We start from the raw sequence: 20,892 nt of genomic DNA, 5'->3' as shown, positions 1-20,892 counted from the left end.
AGAGAGAGAGAGAGAGAGAGAGAGAGAGAGAGAGAGAGGGGGGGAGAGCAGCGCCAAAGGTGAAGAGTTAATGTAAGGGGGGCATGAGCTCAAAGGGTTAATGAAAGGGGTCTTGAAGGCTAAGAGGGGACACAAGCTCATAGGGTTAATGCAGGTGACGTGGGCTCATTGAGTTAACACCTGAAGTGGAAATCCATCAAATGCCTCATTTTTTATTCATGGAAATTCATGGATGCAGGTCTAAGCATGAATATATATGTTTTATTTCCCAATTTATTGCCCTATCCTCTTACATCTAATATCTCATTAGGCTAAACGTCTCGTCTACGGTCCTTCCATATCCCCGGCCCGGTGTGCCATGATGTTTCCCTCTTGAAAATATATATATATATTAAGTATGTCCACTTACTGATTATAACATGACCAAGTTAGGCTTTAAATTACAGAAGTGTGTTTGTGGCAATGTCATGGAATAAATGTGTGCAAAAAGGACTTCGCTGGTATTCCCCTTGCAATCCCATATTCTGTATAATTTGTACCCTATTTTGATGTTTGATGGCTTGAAGCTTTTACTAATCTATTTATGTTGTAACCAAACAAAATAATACGCTTCATAAAGACTTGTAAGGGAAAAAAATGTAGATAAGTAATACTTTTGCCAATTTTCAATTATATTGAAAAATTATTGGAACTTAAAACTACAAGTTCTAAAAGATGAAGAAGTAGAAAAGCCATTAAAGATATGTTTTACGGCAAAGCAGTGAGACCTTATCTAATCCCACAGGAACCAAATGAAGTACTTGGTGAATGGAGAGTGCAGAAACTGACCAACCTGCTCAATATCTTCAATTAACGGGGAACATTCCAAGAGACATTACTGCTACATTCATCACGTTACCCAAAAATTCTGGAACAACAAACTACAAATGCTGCAAACAATTATTCTTATGAGCCACTCAATGACGGCTCTTGTGGCCTACATGTACAGTGTTCGCCTCTCATTCAATAGGTCCCCAGTTCGAAACCTGACTTGGCTCCTCTCGCCCTTACTCTTGACTCTTTCCTCTGCCACCCTAGCTCTTTCTACTGTCACTCCTGGCTTCTTATAACTGCTTTCTTTCAGCCACATCCTTGATCCTATGGCAGGAAAAATCGAACACCTAATCTTCTCGCAAAAGGGTGGAAAATCTGGGAGGTCCTGCGTGGAAGTTAAGCACATTAAAGATCCCTTGGGGGTCCTAAAATCGATAAGAGTAGGCTTCGACCACCATCCGCATCCGAGCAAAAATCTAAATTTATTCCAAACAAAACTGAAAATACTCTAGTCAGTGTAAAAAACTATATAAAGTACCTTCAAAATCGGAATGTGGCTGCCTGAAGGCTATGGTCCCTACTAAGTTGGTAAAAGGTCGCATACGTAAAAATCTGTTACACTGCATGTTGAAGAAGCAGCAGTGGACTACCCCTGAACGTATGGGAACGCAAAGAAAAAGAGAAGAAATCGCACAATAAAACTAGAATGAGTAACAAGATAAGACTCAGGATTTTAGAAATGCAATTTGTGTTAATAGTTGACAGTGGAACAACGAATGCATGAAGATTTCCAATTTATATAAAACCAGCAAGACACTGACGGCCTTGGTTATGCCAAATACTGGCAGAAATGCAGGGATGCAGATGGAGACTGTGTCAGTAGCTCCACGTCTTTCTACTCCGATGGAGTAAAAGCAGTCATTATGGTGGAGTATTGCTTCATATTCAGTCTCGGGAGTACGTCTGTTCTTGATATTGTCCTCTGATATGAGACACGCAAGTATGCTGTATTGCTGGCCTTTGCTACTGAGACTATTGAAAATGGGCTATTAATGATAATGCACATTCTTCGTCATCACTAGTCACCTTGGTAAAACATTTTAGTTCTTTCCAGGGCAAACCGATCATGTGCGCTGATATTCTTTGTACTTCAGTAATTTCCAGTTTTCTTTCTAATTTTGAAGGTTTTTACAAATTTGAGTTTGCTGTCACCTCTTATGTCTGTTGCTATACCGTTTGAAATGCACGTAAACAAAACAGCATTACATGACCTCAAAACGACTGTAGATGTCTGTCTTTTTGCTTGTGTTTTTCTTGTCTAGTGCATTATGTCTGTTATATTGTCTGGTAAAAATCACCAAGAGCTATAAACAAAAAACCAAAAACTGTCCCATTATCAAGACAACATGCTGAGTCCTTCAGCCTTCTTTGGAAAAAAGTCTTCCACCCCCCCTCCCAAAAACCTTCCCTATTTGTTCCCATCTTCAAAGTATGGGTTATTTTTCTCCTAAAATTTGGGTTATTTTTTCCTCGAAATGTCTTGTTTACTTCACGGCGCAGCGGCAGTGGAATTTTAGTCGAGGTCACGGGGGTCAGCTCCCTGTCACCGCTCTGTCTGGGCTGACTTCATTTTTGGTACTTTTCAACGTACACTTGTAGGTGTATCCTTGTATTTATGGTAATTATCATTTAATGCACCCAAAGCACACATTTCTGCTCTTGAGACCCAAAAAACAACGGACATTGTAACTTGTCTGGTTATTTAGTTAGACGCGCTGAAGTCGGGCAATGCTAAATTGTAAAAAAAATTTTTACAAGTGGGAATGAAAAAAAAATCAATATAAAATAAAAAGCACAACAAAAACTGTCGAACTTTTGGAACATGAACGACCTAGCATTGGTGCAGATACTCAGAAAAGATGGTATCTGTGCATATTCTAGGAAGCCGTAATTTTGCAACTTTATCCATCTGGCACACAATTCGCTATGAAGTAATTCCTCCAAATACAACTTTATGTGTCTGAACATAATCGGGAATATTCGCAAATTTTCTCTAAAGTTTATCAAAATTACCCTGATGTCTCTCTATGAAAAAGTGCAAACCGATTTTAGTGCCAGAATACATCTACAACAATGTAATACACGAACAGTTGGCTATCAGTTAGACTCCATAAATTATTCCTTATTTTTCTTTAAAGCGCTAGATCTAGGTTTTGTAAGTTGACTGAATAACAGGGATGACGCCTCGTAATTGTTTGATTGTATTATAATACGAATAATTTCTAGCTTTCCCCTGACACTGAATCAGCACCTGGCTTTTCCAGCTTTTATTTTCGTTTCTATCTCTATTTGCAATAAGTGACAATGTTCTGATTTCTTTACATTCATAAGTGTCCACGCACATGTCCAACAAAAATCTAAGAATGAATGTTAACTGTCATTATTTTTGTTCCATACAAGAAGTTAATCTCTACCCATGTATTAACACACTATTGTGTTTTTAAAAAAATCGCACAATATATCTTTCTTAGTTGTATGCAGGCTGCCACAGACACAGCATGATTCATGGACAAACGCAGAGTAACTGTCTCTTGTTTAATGGTAGAAAAAGAGCTAACACTGAGTGTCTTTAGTTAAAAAATGCTAATGTGCATCTTTCTTCTCTTATAACTTGTCTATTACGAGGGCTGTCCCACGGAAAACCAGAATTTGGCAGTAATTTGAATACTATTCAATAATTATTTTCATTCTGTAAACGCACACTTGTAGAACAATCATTCAGGAATTTCTCGATTGAGCACCATGAGCATCACACAAACCAAACAAACACAGCAGTTCTCCAAAGATGGCTACCCCTTTGGAAAATTGGTCAAGGGTAGAAGTGAGGTCTGTCATTCGGTTTCTGACCACTAAAGGTCCCAAACCTATATATAGAAATACACACCGAAATAAAGTCAGTTTACAGGAAAAAAGTAATGACAAAGTTACATATATATGAGTGGTGTAATAAGTTCAAAGCCGGGCATCGCCTAAAAATTCACGGAGTTTCCGAGTCGCTAAACATTTCAAAGTCGACTGTCCATAGGATAGTGTTTGATGAGCTGCACTATGGAAAGGTCTCTTCTCGATGGGTCCCAAAATAGCTGACAGCTGATCACAATACGCAATGTATTGAAATGTTTCAGACTTTGTTGAATCGTTGTCGCCAAGCTGTCACAGTAGTCATGAACGCATTTGGAGACCTCCAACAATATGATGAAGCATTATTACAGGTGATGAGACTTGGATACACCACATGAACCCTGAGATGAAGAGGGATTCAGTGGTTTGGAACCAAACATTTTCACCTCCCCCGAAAAAGTTCAGCTATCGGTGAAGAAACTCATGGCTTAGGATGCTAAGGGTGTTCTGCTTCATGAAATTCTGGAACTAGGATAAACTGTTAATGCTAACTGCCAGACTCTTGATAAGTTGAGAGAGGTTGTGTGCCGAAAAAGACCAGGCCAGTTGTTCAGCGGGGTAATTTTGCAGCGTGACAACGCAACGCCACACACCGCAAACACTACGAAAGACTGGATCCAAAGGTTCGGCTGGGCAGTTCTGCCACACACCCCTCATAGTCCTGACTTGGCCCCGTCAGATTATCATTTTTTTGGACTAATGAAACGCCGTATTTCTGGACAGCGATTCACCGACGACGAAGACCTCGTGGAAGCCATGAAAGATTGGCTGAAATCCCTTGACAAAAAATTTTGCAGGGAGGGTATCTTCTTCCTGATCCATCAATGGGGAAAATGCGTCCAGGGGGATAGTGACATTGAAAACTAAAGCACATGTTGAGGTATGATGTGTTACTTTTTTATTAAAATAGGACAAAGATTGTTGCTTTTATGGACCTTTTCCGGTTTTCCGTGGGACAGGCCTCGTACTACTCGCGCAGATTAAAAATTTTTACCGTGGTAAAAGGCATGATATTCGTAGTCAGTTTAACACAGATTTGGGAGAGATCTGTCGTGCCTTTTTAAAATAAACTATAATTTATTCATAAGTTTGTAACTAAAATAGGACAAATTGGGTACTCTACAAACACTTATCTAGAAATAAAACTAAGGCACAGAAATTAACCATTCTAACGTAGAATAAATCTCAAGACATTGAGCTTTTAGAACCTGCGCATAATGGTTTGCTGTGTGGAATGAAGAAGAAGTTGTATCGTTTCAAACGTAGACAAAATGCGAACTTCCTAACCGACAGCAGCAAAGTCACTTCAGGGCTCCTTAACCCTGTGACCCTGAGCCGGTAGTATTCTGGCACTAAAATCGATTTGTACTTTTCATAGAGAAACTTCATGGTAACTTTTATAAACTTTCGAGAAAATATGCAAATATTCACGATTATATTAGACACATGAAGTTGCATTTGGAGGAATTACTTCATAGCTAATTGTGTGCCCGATGGATAAAGTTGCAAAATTACAGCTTTCTATTATATGCGCAGATACCATCTTTTCTGAGTATCTGCACCAACGCTATGTCGTTCATGATGTCCCAAAAGTTCGACAGATTTTGACGAGGCCTTTTTTTATATTGATTTTTTTTCATATATGCTAGTCAAAAAAAAATTACAATTTAGCATTGCCAACTCCAGCACGTCTAACAAAATAACCAGACAAGTTACAACGTCCGTTCTTTTTTTAGTCTCAAGGGCAGAAATGCATGCTTTGGGTGCACTAAATGAGAATTAACATAATTTTTTATACAAGGATACACCTTAAATTGTACGTTGAAAAGTACCAAAAAGTGTGACCCACGCGCTCATATGACCTTATGCAGTTGCGAGCGCCGTAAAACACTTTACAAAAACAAACAAAAAACAAAACAAAAAAAACAACATTTGGATTTCACGAAAAAAGAAATAAAAAGAATTAAGAAAAAAAAAGTGGCGAGCTATAAAATCTAGGTACAATCTTTTCCAGCTGAAAAACCCCCCCCCCCAACAAACTTTGAGCGTAATCATTAATGTTATCAACAATAAACAAAAATCTTTGATATTTCTAAAAATTAAAAAAACCAAAACAAACCCATTTGGGATGTTTCTGCTTCTACAATTAAAAAAAAGAACAGTTTTTTCTAAAGTGGGATGACAAGCATGACGCACCACTGCTGATCCTCAATCCACTGGCAGAGGAAGTATCGCACCTCCATGGAGAAAGGCGACTGGTAGAACTGTTGCATCTGTCGGAAGATGGTGGGACTCTGCTGGACTTTGGCCCATTGCGACATGGTGGGTGTGGGCACAGGTAAATCCTGAGATGGGCCCTGTAGACACAGACATCTATGAAGGATCAAGGCTAAAGAGAGAAAAGCTTTATATTCCATGAGAGAGAGAAGAGAGAGAGAGAGAGAGAGAGAGAGAGAGAGAGAGAGAGAGAGAGAAAGAGAGAGAGAGAGAGAGTGTGTATGTTGTGAAACACTGATATAAAGAACAAGCCCAGACAGTAAAAATAGTTCTTTTCATATCAGTGGTTCTTTATTTCAGTCAACATGCTTTTTCTCACTCATTTTTCCCAATTTTTTCAGTAAGTTTGTGTACTCTTTCATAAACACCCGTAACTCCTATTTCTCACGTCAATTGACTGTTTCTTTACTCTTCATCCCCCCCCCCCCCCAAAAGCGATTCATTTATTCGGCTATTCAGACTTTTAGAATTTAAAACTATGATGGGCTGGTTCGTTACTTCAGTCGTAAATAAGAAGGAAAAGACTTGTTGGGCAAGAAAATTAGTCCGTTACAGCCATCAGTTCGTTATCGTATTTTCACTAAATGCGTCAAAATATAAATAACACAAAGAGAGAAATATATATATGAGACAAAAAGTAATGAGAACTTTATTTCCGTCAGTTCTTTACAAGAGTGTTCTTAATACAGACTTCAACATAAGTTACAGACCACTTGCAAATTCGGCTAAAATTCCCAGAGGATTTCTGTGTGTAGCACGTGGTGATTTTGCACCTTTGGGAAGCTTTGAAGAATGCATTGTTAACGCATTAACACTTTCAGAGCAAAAAATTCTGAAACATTCCTTGCTGTACTTTTTCAGATTTTTTAAAATCAGGGCTATCTGTCAAGGTGGTCCTTAACTGATATTGAAGTCTGTAGGTGTGCTGTACTGTATTCCAGATTGTATTCTTTCTGTTTCAGTAGGTTTCGAATGGTTTCGTACGGTAGGTTTCTGTTTCGGTAGGTTTTGGACAGTTACGGTGGGTTTTGGAAAAAAGAAGCACCCTAAACAGGAACATGCAGGTTTCTTATTACCTGCACAAGCTTCACACAAGAAGCATTCAATAGTTCAAGACTGAATTTTTATTTCAAATAGCATCCCTGAAAAAGTCAGTCTCTTGCCACTAGGCTATTTGAAGCAGAGATGAAGAAAAAGAAGACCCTACATGAAATTTCCTCAAAAGTTTATGATCAAACATATCATTTTCATCTTTGAAACAAGAGTTTATAAATGAGTTTTCAAAATACAACCAAAACTGGCAAACTTACAATCATTCACACAAAGAAGAGGTACTTTTACAAACAAAATCAATACAGCAAACCAAAAAATGGCATAGAGACCTATAGATGAATAACATTAATTAACCATGAATGATACATATTACTTAACAAGAGAACATTAAAATTTCTGTGAAATTGGATAATAAAAATGTAATGGAAAGTTAGTTTTTGAATACAAACATCAACCAACAACAAAGCAAACAGTGAGAATAGGTGATGAATGTGGTCATTGTTGTGTGTGTAGGCCTATATTAATCAAATTCTATATATATTTGAAAAGAAACAGTATAAAAAAACCAAAAAGGCTCCTGCTATTCGGACTCGAGTCTGAAGAGTCTCCCGTGGCTATTCGGACTCAAAGTTCCAATGCGCATGCGCAGTCAACGGGAGTACCGGATGTGAAGCGGACAGGCAATTGTTGTAAGCAATTCGACCTTGGCCTTATATAATAACTCTGTCAACAGTAACAGGTAGTCTAAACCCCCTTCATTTGACAAGAAAGACAAAAATCATTAACCAATTGAAAGTCCAAGTCAGAAAATTAAGAAGACAAAACCCTTCCAAAGGGAACGAAAATAAGTAACAGTGGTCTGTAGCTAAACTTTTCCAACAGCATACTTTACATGATGTTCAAATAAAATCAGGACAACACAATACCGTGCATTTGAGTCCAAATGAATAGCCATTTCGAAACAAAAAACAGAGCTAGCTACTATACCTCCTGAGGGAGACGGCTTATTCCATTCATCATGCATTCAGCCATATTTTTGTTGAGACAATAATCCGAATCCAATTCTGAGAGACTCACATATGAGGAGTCAGAATCACTGAAATTTTCCATAAAATGTGAATGAAATGAACCATTTATTTATATAAATTTCAACTCGGCCAGAAGTGGATCCTTAAGTCATAAAAGTCCGAAAAATAGACAAACTTCTGTTATTAATTTACAATTACAACAACAAATAACTGAGCCAAAGAGCCTAGAGGAAAAAAACACTCAATATTGTCTCAAATTCAAATGGACCCTCAACAAAACATGGCTACTGCACATTGCCTCCAGAAATAAAGGACTACTCTATGTGACATTCCAAGTCGGTTTTCCCTGTTACAGTATATTTAGCAGAGCACCAGTTTTCAGGAAAGCAGCCTCATTTCAAATACAATAAATATTCATATCCCTCCTACACAAAGAAGCCAAAAGAAAATGGAAATGGATTGGGCTTTCTTGGAAATGAGGTCTTGTCAAGTAGGCCTAGATCTAGACCTCTAGGAATTCCTCCCTAAACTTGTGAAACAGGATACACACTTAAATAGACCTAGATACTAGTAGATCTAGATTAGATATGAGGAAATTCAGGAGGGAAAGGAATTCCCCCTCCTCCTACCCTTTAACTCCTTTAACTTTAGGTTAAAATATGTTTTGACCATCTTCCAACCTAAACATTTGAGACCTGAGGCTGAGGAGATGTCCCCAGGTGGCTAAAGGATGACCCCATCAATACTAAGGGAAGGAAGGTTGAGTTGGAAAAAGTCAGAAGATAAGTTGAGTGCATCAGTCTCCTAGAATTCTTGAGATCTAGATCTAGAATCTAGATCTAGATTCTAGATCTAGATCTAGATTTTTTCTAGATCTATACAAGAGTAAGAGGTAGCCATTATTGTTCATTTTGATTTTGATTGACATTGCATAGGTTTAGATCTCTAGATAGATCTAGATCTAGATCTACTCAGTCTCATGTCATAAGGGTGGTGATGTGGACGGTAGGAGTAGGCTCCAATTACGGTGATGGGTTGATAATGTTTTGTAGGCTACAGGGGAGGGAATGATAGATAGATCTATCTTGAGTCTAGAGTGACGAACCCGCAACCTTCCCAGTCCCAGGCCAGGAAGAAGGGACGTGTCCTCGCAGGCCACAGTCACAGGTGCAGTCACGAACGCCTTTAGGCTTTTCAGATTAATTTGAAAAGTTTGCGCGATACTGTGACATTTATACAAAGCTTACAGACAACCTGTTATGTCTTGGACACCCGACTTACCCAAAAAAGGACAAAATGTTCAAGAAGTTTCAGTTTCACAGACGCTTTACCTATCCACTTCTTGATTTCTGGGAAACTCCGCTGTATTTAGTATCGTCTAACTGGACGGACACTTCCTTTCTATATTCTGGGTGTTCTGATTGGTGAATCTGATGAGGAAATCCACCAAGTCATCCAATCACACTGGATTGACCTTCATAAGGAGCTAGGCCTAGTGTTGAAGTTGAAATTTCCTTACTTCCGCATGAATGAAAAAGCCCCGAAGAGAATACCCCTCTTCAGGCACAATATTTGCCAGTAAATTAATATTTAAAGTAGATCAAAATTTACGAAATAAACACTTTACCCAAACTTCTTGGCAACAACATCTTCGTTCAATACGTTGTCGCAATGCCTTATTGGTCCCTTGATATTACAGAGAAATTATAACTAGTCTAAATCATTAAGTCATTAAGTTGATCTTCAGTACTAGCACACATCAATCAAAACTAAAAGTTCTTTATTAAAAGCAGAAATTTGAACTTAAGAATATTTTTCCCCTTTCCTCAAAGGCCAATATATATAGATCTCTATATATATACTTACTATTCTTCTAATCAAGATATGAAAAGGGTGAAAAATCTGACCGAAGACCGGAAATACTTAAAACAAGGCAAATAAGCGCCGGATACAAATAATAAATAAAAGGTAGGCTAGATGTAGAATGTAGATCTACCGTACGTTTTGCACGACGTTGCTGCTCAAAGCGTAAACATCTTTTTAAAATCGTATTATTTGCAGAATGTTGGTTACCCAGTAGATATCTAGACTATATTTGTTTTGTGAAAGTCATCTTATGCAATTTTGTAGCTCTGAATCAGACTTAAAATCAGAGACCGCTGAGAAGCAAAATACAAAAGTGGTCGCGGGTTGGGCCAGCTAGGCTACTCAATTTTATGGCTATTTTATTGCATCTATTGATCTAGACTAGATAGATCTAGACTATATCTAGATTTCTAGATCTAGATCTACAATCTAATCTAAATTGATGGCACTAGATCTAGAATACTAGAATCTAATCTAGATTATAGATCTAGATCTAGATCTAGATCTAGATCTAGATTCTAGATCTCTACACTCTAGAGAGATCTCTAGAAAATCTAGTCTAGATATCTAGATCTAGATCTAGATCTAGATCTAGAATCTAGAAATCTAGGTCTAGATCTAGATCTAGATATAATCTAGATTCTAGATCTATATGGTATTGTCCCAACTTGTTCTCTAACTTCTTCTTAGCCTTAGCTGCTATTGTTCATCTTTTTATTTTGGCCGGCACTAGATTCTAGATCTAGACTAGATCTAGATCTAGATCTAGATTCTAAGATCTATTTCTCCTAACGTTCGGGAAAATAAAGCTGGGCACTAGATCTAGATCTAGATCTAGATATCTAGATCTAGATCTAGATTCTAGATCTATTTCTCCGAACGTTCGGGAAAATAACAGGGTTGGGTTGATTTAAATCAGTTGATTTTTTTTATTTAAATCAACTTGATTTTTAAAATAAAAATCAGTGATTTAAATCACTTTAAAAAAAAATAATTTTTATTCGGTTTTTACACATTTCAACATTCAGAATTCCTTTCTTTGGTTTCATATAACAGATATAAGGTTCAGTAGACTAATATAATCATGCTTAAAAGTCTGATTTCCCCCCTTTCACTGTAAAATAATGAAAGTGGCTATTCTCACCCGCCCGGAAGTTCTCGCAAGATCAACTCCTCCCCTCTTCTCTCTCTCTCCATCTCTTTCTGAATACTGTCTATCGGTGTGGACGATCAAATTGACCAAAACAAAGTTAAAAAATGATGTTAAAACACAAAAGTAAATAAATTTGGTTGTCTACAAAGATGCTACGGCTATCTAACTTTTCGAATCGAGTCGAACTACGCGGGTCGCCTTTTTGTTTTGCCCGGAAATTCTCGCGCTACTCCTCTCTCTCTTTCTCTCTCTCTCTCCACTGCCCACAGACAAAATTGTACGCTTTTAGTAGGCTACAATTGTAATGGAACGTTTGTTCACGGCACAGAATTCTACAATTTTTCTGTTATCACAGTGTAGATTTCTGTGGTTTAGGGTGAACGCGCACCGGGTGAGAATAGCCACAAGACTCGCCTGCACTATTCTCACTCCGGGTGAGAATAGAGGTGGCCAAAATAATACAGTGTATTCAATAAAAACTTTTTTTTCCATAATTGAAACCAGAGCTGGGTTGATTTAAATCAGTTGATTTTTAAAAAAATTTAATCAATTTGATTTTAAAAATAAAAATCAGTGATTTAAATCACTTTTCAAAAAAATGTAGAATCTAGATCTATTCAGTTTTTACATATTTATGCTTTCAGAATTATTCCTTTCCTTGGTTTTATTTTAAACGGATATATAGGTTTAGTTGACTAAGTAATATAATCATGCTTAATTTTAAGTCTGCTTTCCCCCCTGTCACTGTAAAATAATTATAATACAGTTCTCAATTTACTTTTTTTTCATAATTGAAATAAAGCTGGGCACTATTTCTCCGAAGGTTCGGGAAAATAAAGCTGGGCACTATTTCTCCGAACACTCTGAAATCACATCCTTTCCCGCAAATTTCGGATTTATGTAGAGTATAGGCCTACCAAAGATTGTTTGTATACAATATGGTTCAATCGGTCCAAAAAATGTCCGCAGTAAATATTTATATATATAAAGAAATGCTAGTCTACAGTTCCAAACAGTTTTCCGATACAGATATGACGTGTTGCCTATGAAGGGTGCTGCTCTTAAACTTAATGTGTTGTGTTCACTAGTGTGCTGTCTAGATCTAGATCTAGATCTACGGAGGGTTATTGATAACGACACATAGAACTAGCTTCTGCGTTTGTCGCGGCTGCGACCAATCAATCGTGGCTCGTTGGCATTTTTTGGTCGGGGAATAAAAGTCAAATTAAGAAAAAAAAAGAAAACAAGAAACCGAACCTCGTTGATCTATTGAATACGTTACAGTTACTTTTATTTTTCCCTCTTTGACTCTTTGTGGTATTTTATTTTGTTAGTGTGTAAATTGTTTTCTTGTTATTGTTCTGATGTGTTGTTTTTCTATCAATTTTTTTTGTTCCGGAAAAAGGGGGGGGGGGGGGGTATGTTGCCTAGAATCTAGAGTAACGTCATTTAATTTGATGTTCCTACCTTCATTCTTCATTAGATTCTAAATATATAGCCTACATTTATATAAAGTATATAAAGAGAGAGAGAGATTTAAATGTGTTATGTTAGAGTGTACGTTCCACCAAAACCGATTAAATGAACTGACACTGGCAGGCCCCTTAATGTGTGTGTGATTCCATAATTTATATATGTAATAATTTTAAATATCCTGCACTTTAAAAAAAATTTACGCACATTTATAGTTAAAACAGCCAATCTTCTTCGGACAGGTGGACACACGCCCTTATTTGTTAATTTTTGTGGTTGTTTATGGGCTGTTCTAATTTTGATTTCATTCTGTTGTGAAACCTTTCTTTTTAACGTTTTTACACTCGTCTAAAAATCTCTAGACTAGCTCTTGAAAATTGAAATAGATATAGACCCAAAAATTTGCTCCTGTGTGTGTGTGTGTGTGTGTGTATGCTTATGTGCGTGTGTCTGTGTGTGGTAGTAAGTGTGTAAGTGGAGAGTGAGGAGTGTGTGTGTGTTTGTTTTTCGGGCTTTATTTCAGCCTTTATTCAGTAACAGTTCAAAGTATACAAAAATAGAAACACAGGATCCTTTCACTCCAGGGCTCATGAGTCGTTCCTCTCTTTCAGTTTCACTCATCTATTCAATTCCTGTGTTCTCTCCCGCGATTCATCCCCGTCCGCATGACTTTCACACCCCACCCCCTCCCTCCAGGCACACACAAAGAAAATCTCACTCATTCCCTTGCACCCTGCGAACCATGGACAATAATATAGGCAAGATAAAACGGATAAAACACTGCCTTAGTGCCCTTAACCACATTCCTTTCGTTCGTGAGCTGTGGGCCAGGCCGGGGGGGGGGTCGGTGTCGTCGTCTTGTAGTAGTAGTTGCTGTTGCCTGTGGACACGCTCGTACATTCTTCCTTTCATCCACTCTTTCACTCACACTGTCTCTCCATCCACAGCTCAGCTCGTCATACGTTCAAAAGTTGCCCACTGATCATGTTTAGTTAGTGTGTGTATAAGTTTGTGTGTGTACACATGCATGATGGTGGTGGGTGTGCGGTGGGTGTTACTGAAGGGTGTATGTAGGCGGGCTTGCCATGCGGTGTTCCTTCACAGACCAGAGGCAGAATGAAAGTTGGCGCCGAACTCTCGCAATAAATAGATAGGCAAAAAATCACAAGACCGGAAGCCGGAAACCGTTCGGAGAAATAAAGATCGGCAGTATTTCTCCGAACGTTCGGAGAAATAGTCACTTCGTTTTATTTTTAGCATTAGATTGGAAGTGAAGAATACCGGCCCAGCGGACTGACTTTGCCTATGTCTCAAACTTAGGAATTCATAATTTCCCCGTTTTTAATATGATCTCTCAATGGAGAATCTCGGACCGGTTCATCTATTCATTAAAATTTTGTCAGAGGGGGAGAACCCCCCCTCCTCCACCCCAACCACCCGCCCCACTTTCTCGCGCAATAATGTACGAGTGGTCCGGTATTCTTCAAGGCCGTCGTTATTCGGACTCGGGTCCGGAAAAAAGGAAGTGTCTTCGTTCTACAGATCTAACGTTCAGTGCTTCCAATTTTCCGCCATTTTTTAGTTTCCCACACACCTTATCTGCCGATCCAGTGCCCGCCGCCTCATTGATACGCCTCCCCCCCCCCCCACGTTTCCCACTTTCTTTGTTGTAGAAAAAGGTAAAATTGAAGATTAGCAGACCACCTGGCATATTATGAGCTGTGTAAAAAAAAAAAGACCGATTCGTTGAAATACACAAGCCTGTGTCATATCGATTGTTTACCAAGAAAAAGTTGTGTTGCTGTGTAGAGCTGAGCATACGGCAACTTTTGATTCCATAGACCAGCGCACAATTCATTACGTATTCGTTACGTAGATCTACGTCAAGACTAGCTTATTATTGTAAATGATCAGTTGCCAGGGGGAAAAAGACCGACGCTTATGCGACGTTCAAAGCCCGGACCGATAGTGCCCCCCACCACCCTCCCCGACACGCACACAGTCACACGTGTGCAGGCCGCCCATCCGACCCCGACACATGCTAACGAGCCATCTTTAATTGCTTCTGATGACCTCTTGATAAATAAACATTTATTAGAAGCGCTATAACTTTTCAGGCCGGCCTCAAATTCATCATAAGATTAAAACTCGGCTCCTGCACAATTACGCCTTTTTGCCCGAAGTGATCCCGGTCTCTACCCAGCCTGAGGCGAGTCACGAGTGAGGCAGGACAGGAAGCCGGATTCACGAGTCACAGGAAGTCGGAAGTGATGTCATGCTGGACAAGAATCAGAGTCCGAATAACATTTTTTCATATTCGGACTCGAGTCCGAATAATCACTTCGATTTTTCAATCTTCCCGATTGGAAAACTATACATTCTCAATTTAAAATATATAGATCTATGTGATTGATGGACTATTGTTGAGCTATTTTTGAAGATGAGAGGACTTTTCGTTCTTTCTCTAGCTTTAAAATAGTTTTGGATTATTAAGATTAAATTAATAAGAAAAAATAAATTTAAATGGCTATTAAGTATTAGCATTCTGTATCCTTAATAACACAAATTAGTTTTTGTTATCTTTTGGGATCTTGTTGGTTTGGGGGTCATTCAAGATATCTAGATCTAGATCTAGATCTATACTTCCTCTAAAATATTGTAGTAGAAATTGACTTACTTTCTGGTGTAAAATATATTAACTTAAAAGCCTTAGAAGAGAAATAGATCTAATTATAATATAAAATGATTTCTCTGATATTTAATGGGGATTTTGCTGTTGCATTTTCATTTAAAATTATCATTTGTGGATGGGGGGGGGGGGGGGGGGGGCGCCAAACACTGGAGAGATAACTCGCAATTTTGTGGGCAAATAACAAATGTTCTAGGGGAAATTTTATATGCCCCTGTGGGCCAATCACTCCGATAGACTATAGATCTAGATTTAATCTAGATTCTAGATCTAGTACTAAGATATATATCTATAATCAGTATCACTATTCTAGATTCTAAAACTTTTTTTAACTTGATATGATTCGAATGATAAATCTAGAGTTTTCCATTACTCTAGAGATCTAGATTTAGAGGGGGGGGGGGTTGCATTTAACCTTATACAGTCCATGCCGGCTTTAAGCACGCCGGCTTAAAGCACATTTCGGACTCAAGCACGCTAAACGGCTCTAACCGAATTTTTTGCTATACTGTATATAAACTACACGCCTTTAAGCACGGTAACTTCGGCTTCAAGCACGCTTCATTTACAAGACAGTCAATACTTTTATGAGGACCTATCGAAGTTCGAACACTTTACACCACAGCAGTGAGTGTGTTAATTAAGAAACACAAAGAACGCAAGCGACGGAAACACACACGGGCGGAGAGGAAGGCAGAGAGATGCACACAGCCGCGCGCATAGATCTAGTCTTTGGCAAAGCTACACACAGACGAAAAAATTACGAAGAGAGTCGACGAGACGACAAAGGGAGGCTGGCTGCGATTTCACCTTTGATCATCGCTATCAATTAATCCAGATTGTGTATCACGCGTGAGGTGGGATGAAGGCGGTGGTATGAATGTGGCACAGCGGGCAGTGGTACGCACAGGCAGTGTGTAGGCCTTGTGTGCTGTATCGTGACTGGCCGTCTAAGTTAAGTTTTCAATTCCCATTCGACCACAAAACAAAAACAAACAAGCAAACAAAAACTACCATGGTGGGTAAAAATAAGAGTGCACACTTTTGCGGGACCGCTATAGGCCTACTTACAAACAAAGGGAAATAGCACAGGAAATTTTCTACATATGAAAATCTCTGGATTATGTCTACTTGGCACTCAAGCACGCTTCGGCTTTTAAGCTTTCTCCCGATGACCGTGCTTAAAGCCGGCATGGACTGTATTTTGAAACTAAGTGTAGACCCCGTAACTGGGAACAAATTCATGAAGTTTACAGACCCGGTAGGGGAACTCTTTTGTGATTTCGGAAAGTTTCAGTGCCCATACCCGGTAGTGATTGTATGTGTGTGAGGAGAGAGAGAGAACAGGGGGAAGTGCTAGCAAAATGTACGAGCATGCCCCAGTTGGCAGGAGGGAACGAGAGAAAGATAGACTAGAGTGACTAGAGTGGGAAATAGGTTTGAGTTTGGAGAAAGAAAGACAGAGAGACAAACAAGAAAAGTAGGCGAGAAATACACAGACAGAGGAGAGAGAGAGGAAGAAAGGCAGAAAAAGAGTGGAGAGAGGCAGAGAAATAGAGAGAGTGACTGCTCGATTAAAATTATATATGGCGTTTTTTTACTTCAAATTGTGATTCCTCCAACTCCTAAACGGAGGAAAAAACGATTCGTTCATCGAAAAGACACCGAAAAGACATCCGCAGTCTTCATTTAAGCCTTGAAGCTAGATCAATGATTTATATTATAGTGTCTGTCTAGATCTAGACCTCCTAGTCTACGCTACCCTGCCTGAGCCAAGAGGGCGCTGAAACTTTCCGAAATCACAAAAGAGTTCCCCTACAGGGTTTGTATACTTCGTGACTTTGTTCCCGGTTACCGGGTCTGTATACTACTCCAATTTTGAGAAACTAAGTTTCTTTTTGTTAGTTATTATAGATATCTAGAATTTACATCTCTAGATTAGATGAGATTCTAGATCTAGATCTAAATGTATTTAGAATTAGAGCCAAGATTCTTCTTCTCAGTCTCTATTTGTCTCACGGGAGAAATATCAAGTAGCCAACAGGGGGGTTCGCAGTGGCTACGTTCACGGCGCCCTGAATGCAGTTTGCTTGGCACTCTTGATCAAGCTTCGTTTAGACGGAGCGTCCATTGTCGGTTTTAAGCCCGTTTTATTCAGTGACGACAGCGACGTATAATATTTTGGCCTGCTCAAAGCGTTCCATCCCATGAGATGAAGAAAAACGAATCAGTGATCCTTGACCGATCGATCATTCGTTGTTTTCCCTTACTCTGAGCTCTGGCTCAGAGCTCGCCAGGGTAAGAGAAAGCGACAAACTCTCATTACACAACGATGCGTAGGAATATAATATGACAAAAATGTATACACGCCTACCAAGATCTTTCAATTGCCCTATCTCGCGTCCGGGCGAGACTTCGTGTCAGCGCGTGACGGCCCATGATAATAATATGTAAACTTACGTTCCAGCGCTCTCGAGTTGAAAGCGAGCAATTTTGTCAGCAAGCATTGTGTGTGTGAGAGAGAGAGAGAGAGAGGGAGAGAGAAAGGGGGAGGGGGGAGAAAGAGGGAGGGGGGAGAAAGAGGGTGAGGGAGAGATAGAGACAGAGAAAAATAGGCTGACCCGGTGCAATACAATACAGTCATTATTGTACACATTTTATGACCAGTCCCATCTTCTGAATGCCACCTTCTGTTTCCCATCTCTCACCTCCTGTTTCCCATTTACTATGTCCAATTTTCCATATATATGTATTCCCATATCCCGACTTTAATTCTCTCTGTAAGGGCGCTTTGTTTTCCTTCATCCCATGGGATAGAACACTTGAAACAGGCCAAAATATTAGTAGTATGTCACTGTTGTCACTGACTGTTCCATATAAAAACCGGCTGACTTTTGGCAGTGGACGCTCCCCCTAAACGAAGCTTTAGTGCCGTGAACGTAGCCTCAACAGCGCCTGCAAACTGCATTCAGAGCGCCGTGAACGTAGCTACTGCATTTTTTTTTTTACTCAATAGTTTTTGAGTTTAAACTGATGTTTGAAAATAGTAATATTTGACTCGATTTTAACAACACGTGGGGTTTCAGGGATGGCCGGGCAAATTTACTAGATTATTTTCATCTAAGATCTAGATTTTGATCTATATATGTATAAATTAGTAATTAGTTAGCCTAAATAAGGACTGTACAACTCAGACAGTTGATGGATGGCAGTGTGAAGGCGTACATTTACTATGTTTGTAGACCTATAGAGGCGCTCCTTTTCATGATACATTGGCAAAACCTAATGGTAAGTGGAGCTGACCCAGTGGTATAACGGGAGGTGGTAGCCTACAACATCAAGGTTTGACTGTACAATTATTAGATGAACAAATAATACTCTTTTCTTGCAGGATTTTATAGTTTTTGTTGTCCTGAGAGTTTTGAAGAGTCACAAGTAGGCTAGCTCAACTGTTATTCTTGTCTAGCTCCTCATTTTTTCTCTCTATGAAAAGAAAGGAACTGAAGTAGCCAAAGAGTGCGGAACATCCGAGGAAAATGCCATCTGCAGCGCGGGCTGAACTCATTTCAGCATCTGAAAAAGATGTGGACCAACTCACACTGATCACAAAAAGGGTTAGTACATTTATTATAATGCATATATTTCTTTTTTTTTTAGTGCATTAATTTAGTTTTTGTGATGTGCACTGGGTTTTTCCCATTTCTAGACAACAAAGTCTTATATATGCTGTGGTCTAATGACCTAAACAAAACCTTCACTAGGTGACAAAACAAGCTGAGCTTGAAAGTTTTGATGTTTGTTGTTTTTAGTTGAGTTTCTCAGTTTCTGTTTGGATTTAACAATAATTAACGTCCCAGCAAAGAGACAGAGATACTCTATAAAAATGTTCTCCCCACTCACGGATCGAAGTCGAGTCTCCTGCATGCAAATGCAAAGTGCCTCTATAGATAACTTCTACACCTCACATACTCCAGTGGGGTTGGCTTAAAGGGTCAAATAAATACACGGTTCAATCACAGGAATCAGGTCCTTTTATAACAGTTTCTGTTATTACAGGAACTTGATATAACTGATGATAAATCAAATCCCCGTTTTTTTTGGTTGTAAGTGTAAGTAAGTAATTTATGAACCTAGCTATAACAGGCTTCAGTTTGCGCTGATTTGGATGGCAGTGATCTTGCAGAGCATGAACTTGCTAAATTGATCTGTCAAATTATTAAAATTTGTCTATTTCGCCTGTTTGTATTCAATCGCTTACTAAACCTAAACACAAACTTTCAAACTTGGGGTCACTGATCGGTTCCGTCTCAGTCTCAGTGTCAGCAAAACAGCCCACTGGAAAGGGATCTGCGGTGATTGAATATATATGTGTAGTAAGCTGAAGTGTGCAACATGGTATTGGTAGTTTCTATAACGGTTATAACAGGACTCGCTTAACAGGGAAAAGTTGCCGGTCCCGTCTGTCCTGTTATATCCAAGTTTGACTGTATAATCAAGTTATTGGTGTGTTATCTTAAATCTTTTTTATTTTTCTTTATTTTGGGAAATAAAATATCCATCTGTCCCAAACAAAAGTTGAGGTAAAAAAAAGTTTGGTGACTTCTAAAGTTGCAGTACCCTTGGAAACTGCAGATTTACCTTCTTCTGTGCCTTTGATCAATGGTTGTTGGTTTTTTTCAGTAAAAATCCAAGCAGGATGGTGTTGTTACATGGACATATATTATAAAAGGTTCTAAAGTCCACCAAAAAAATGAATAAAAATTGCCCATCAGGTGGGAAAATGTTGATTTCTTTGTTTTCATTTTTGACGTGCTCTTGATTTCACCATGATGCCACACATTAAGAAAATGGATTGTTGTTTTACTAGAAATATACCTCTAGATGACCAAGTATAACATTTATATAATAATATAGACTTAATAAGTGGAAACACATTATCATCGATGTCTGTTCTAGAAGGGGGGGGGGGGTAAAAATCGATTATAGCTAAAAGAAAAATGAAAATGGCGTAAGCTCATACTCGATGTAGTTTCGCCTGAGTGTGCATATTTGTTGATTAACCCTTTTTATAGGGTCATCATAGCCATGTGGGTATAGCTACCTAACTGTACCCAATACTTTGCAATCATGAGCGATACAGTCATCAATGAGACCACTTCAGTTATGGTTCATAATGTACTGTGCAGATTCAATGTTGGAGTTTCGTCCACAGCTTTCTGATGAAAGCAAGCTACAGGACACGCTGTCTGAGTTTAGCAAAAGGCAGCTTGAGGACTTCTGGGATGCTGTATTGCTCATTTGCATGTCCACGATTCTGGACTGTGAAACGGAGGAGAAGGTCAGTATATGAGATGGAAGTATGTAGCTAGCTGCCAACCAGTTCGTAAAAAAGCCTTTGATGCGTTTCTGAACACTGAAGTACAGAATTCAGTTTTCATGTCGGAAAATATTCTGTTTTCTAAGTATTGCCCCTCACGGACTTTCAGAAGTAAAATTCGGAACTTTTAAGACCAGATTAACAAATTATATAACACTACAAACTGACAAGATCTTTCGCTATGTATAGCTGGGTGCCCATT

The 20,892-nt window shown here is 38.9% G+C and overlaps 2 protein-coding genes across 2 annotated transcripts in view; one reads left to right on the top strand and one right to left on the bottom strand.

The window, feature by feature from the left end:
* LOC101861517 (signal transducer and activator of transcription 5B) overlaps nucleotides 1-8,483 on the bottom strand; it is a gene marked incomplete in the record, with an annotated part of 62,081 nt that extends 53,598 nt beyond the window's left edge. The window contains 2 exon segments of the mRNA XM_013084387.2: nucleotides 5,971-6,131; nucleotides 8,092-8,483. Of these exon segments, the coding sequence (XP_012939841.1) occupies nucleotides 5,971-6,131; nucleotides 8,092-8,214 (284 nt within the window).
* An 8,341-nt stretch (nucleotides 8,484-16,824) lies between these two features.
* Nucleotides 16,825-20,892, top strand: part of LOC101861293 (condensin-2 complex subunit G2) — a gene marked incomplete in the record, with an annotated part of 35,191 nt that continues 31,123 nt past the window's right edge. Inside the window, 3 exon segments of the mRNA XM_013084386.2 lie at nucleotides 16,825-17,135; nucleotides 18,807-18,927; nucleotides 20,526-20,651. Of these exon segments, the coding sequence (XP_012939840.1) occupies nucleotides 18,850-18,927; nucleotides 20,526-20,651 (204 nt within the window).

Source organism: Aplysia californica, unplaced genomic scaffold (assembly GCF_000002075.1).
Source record: "Aplysia californica isolate F4 #8 unplaced genomic scaffold, AplCal3.0 scaffold00289, whole genome shotgun sequence".
Taxonomy (NCBI): Eukaryota; Metazoa; Mollusca; class Gastropoda; order Aplysiida; family Aplysiidae; genus Aplysia; species Aplysia californica.
The sequence above is the reverse complement of the archived record's forward strand: the minus strand, read 5'-3'. Positions and strand labels throughout refer to the sequence as shown.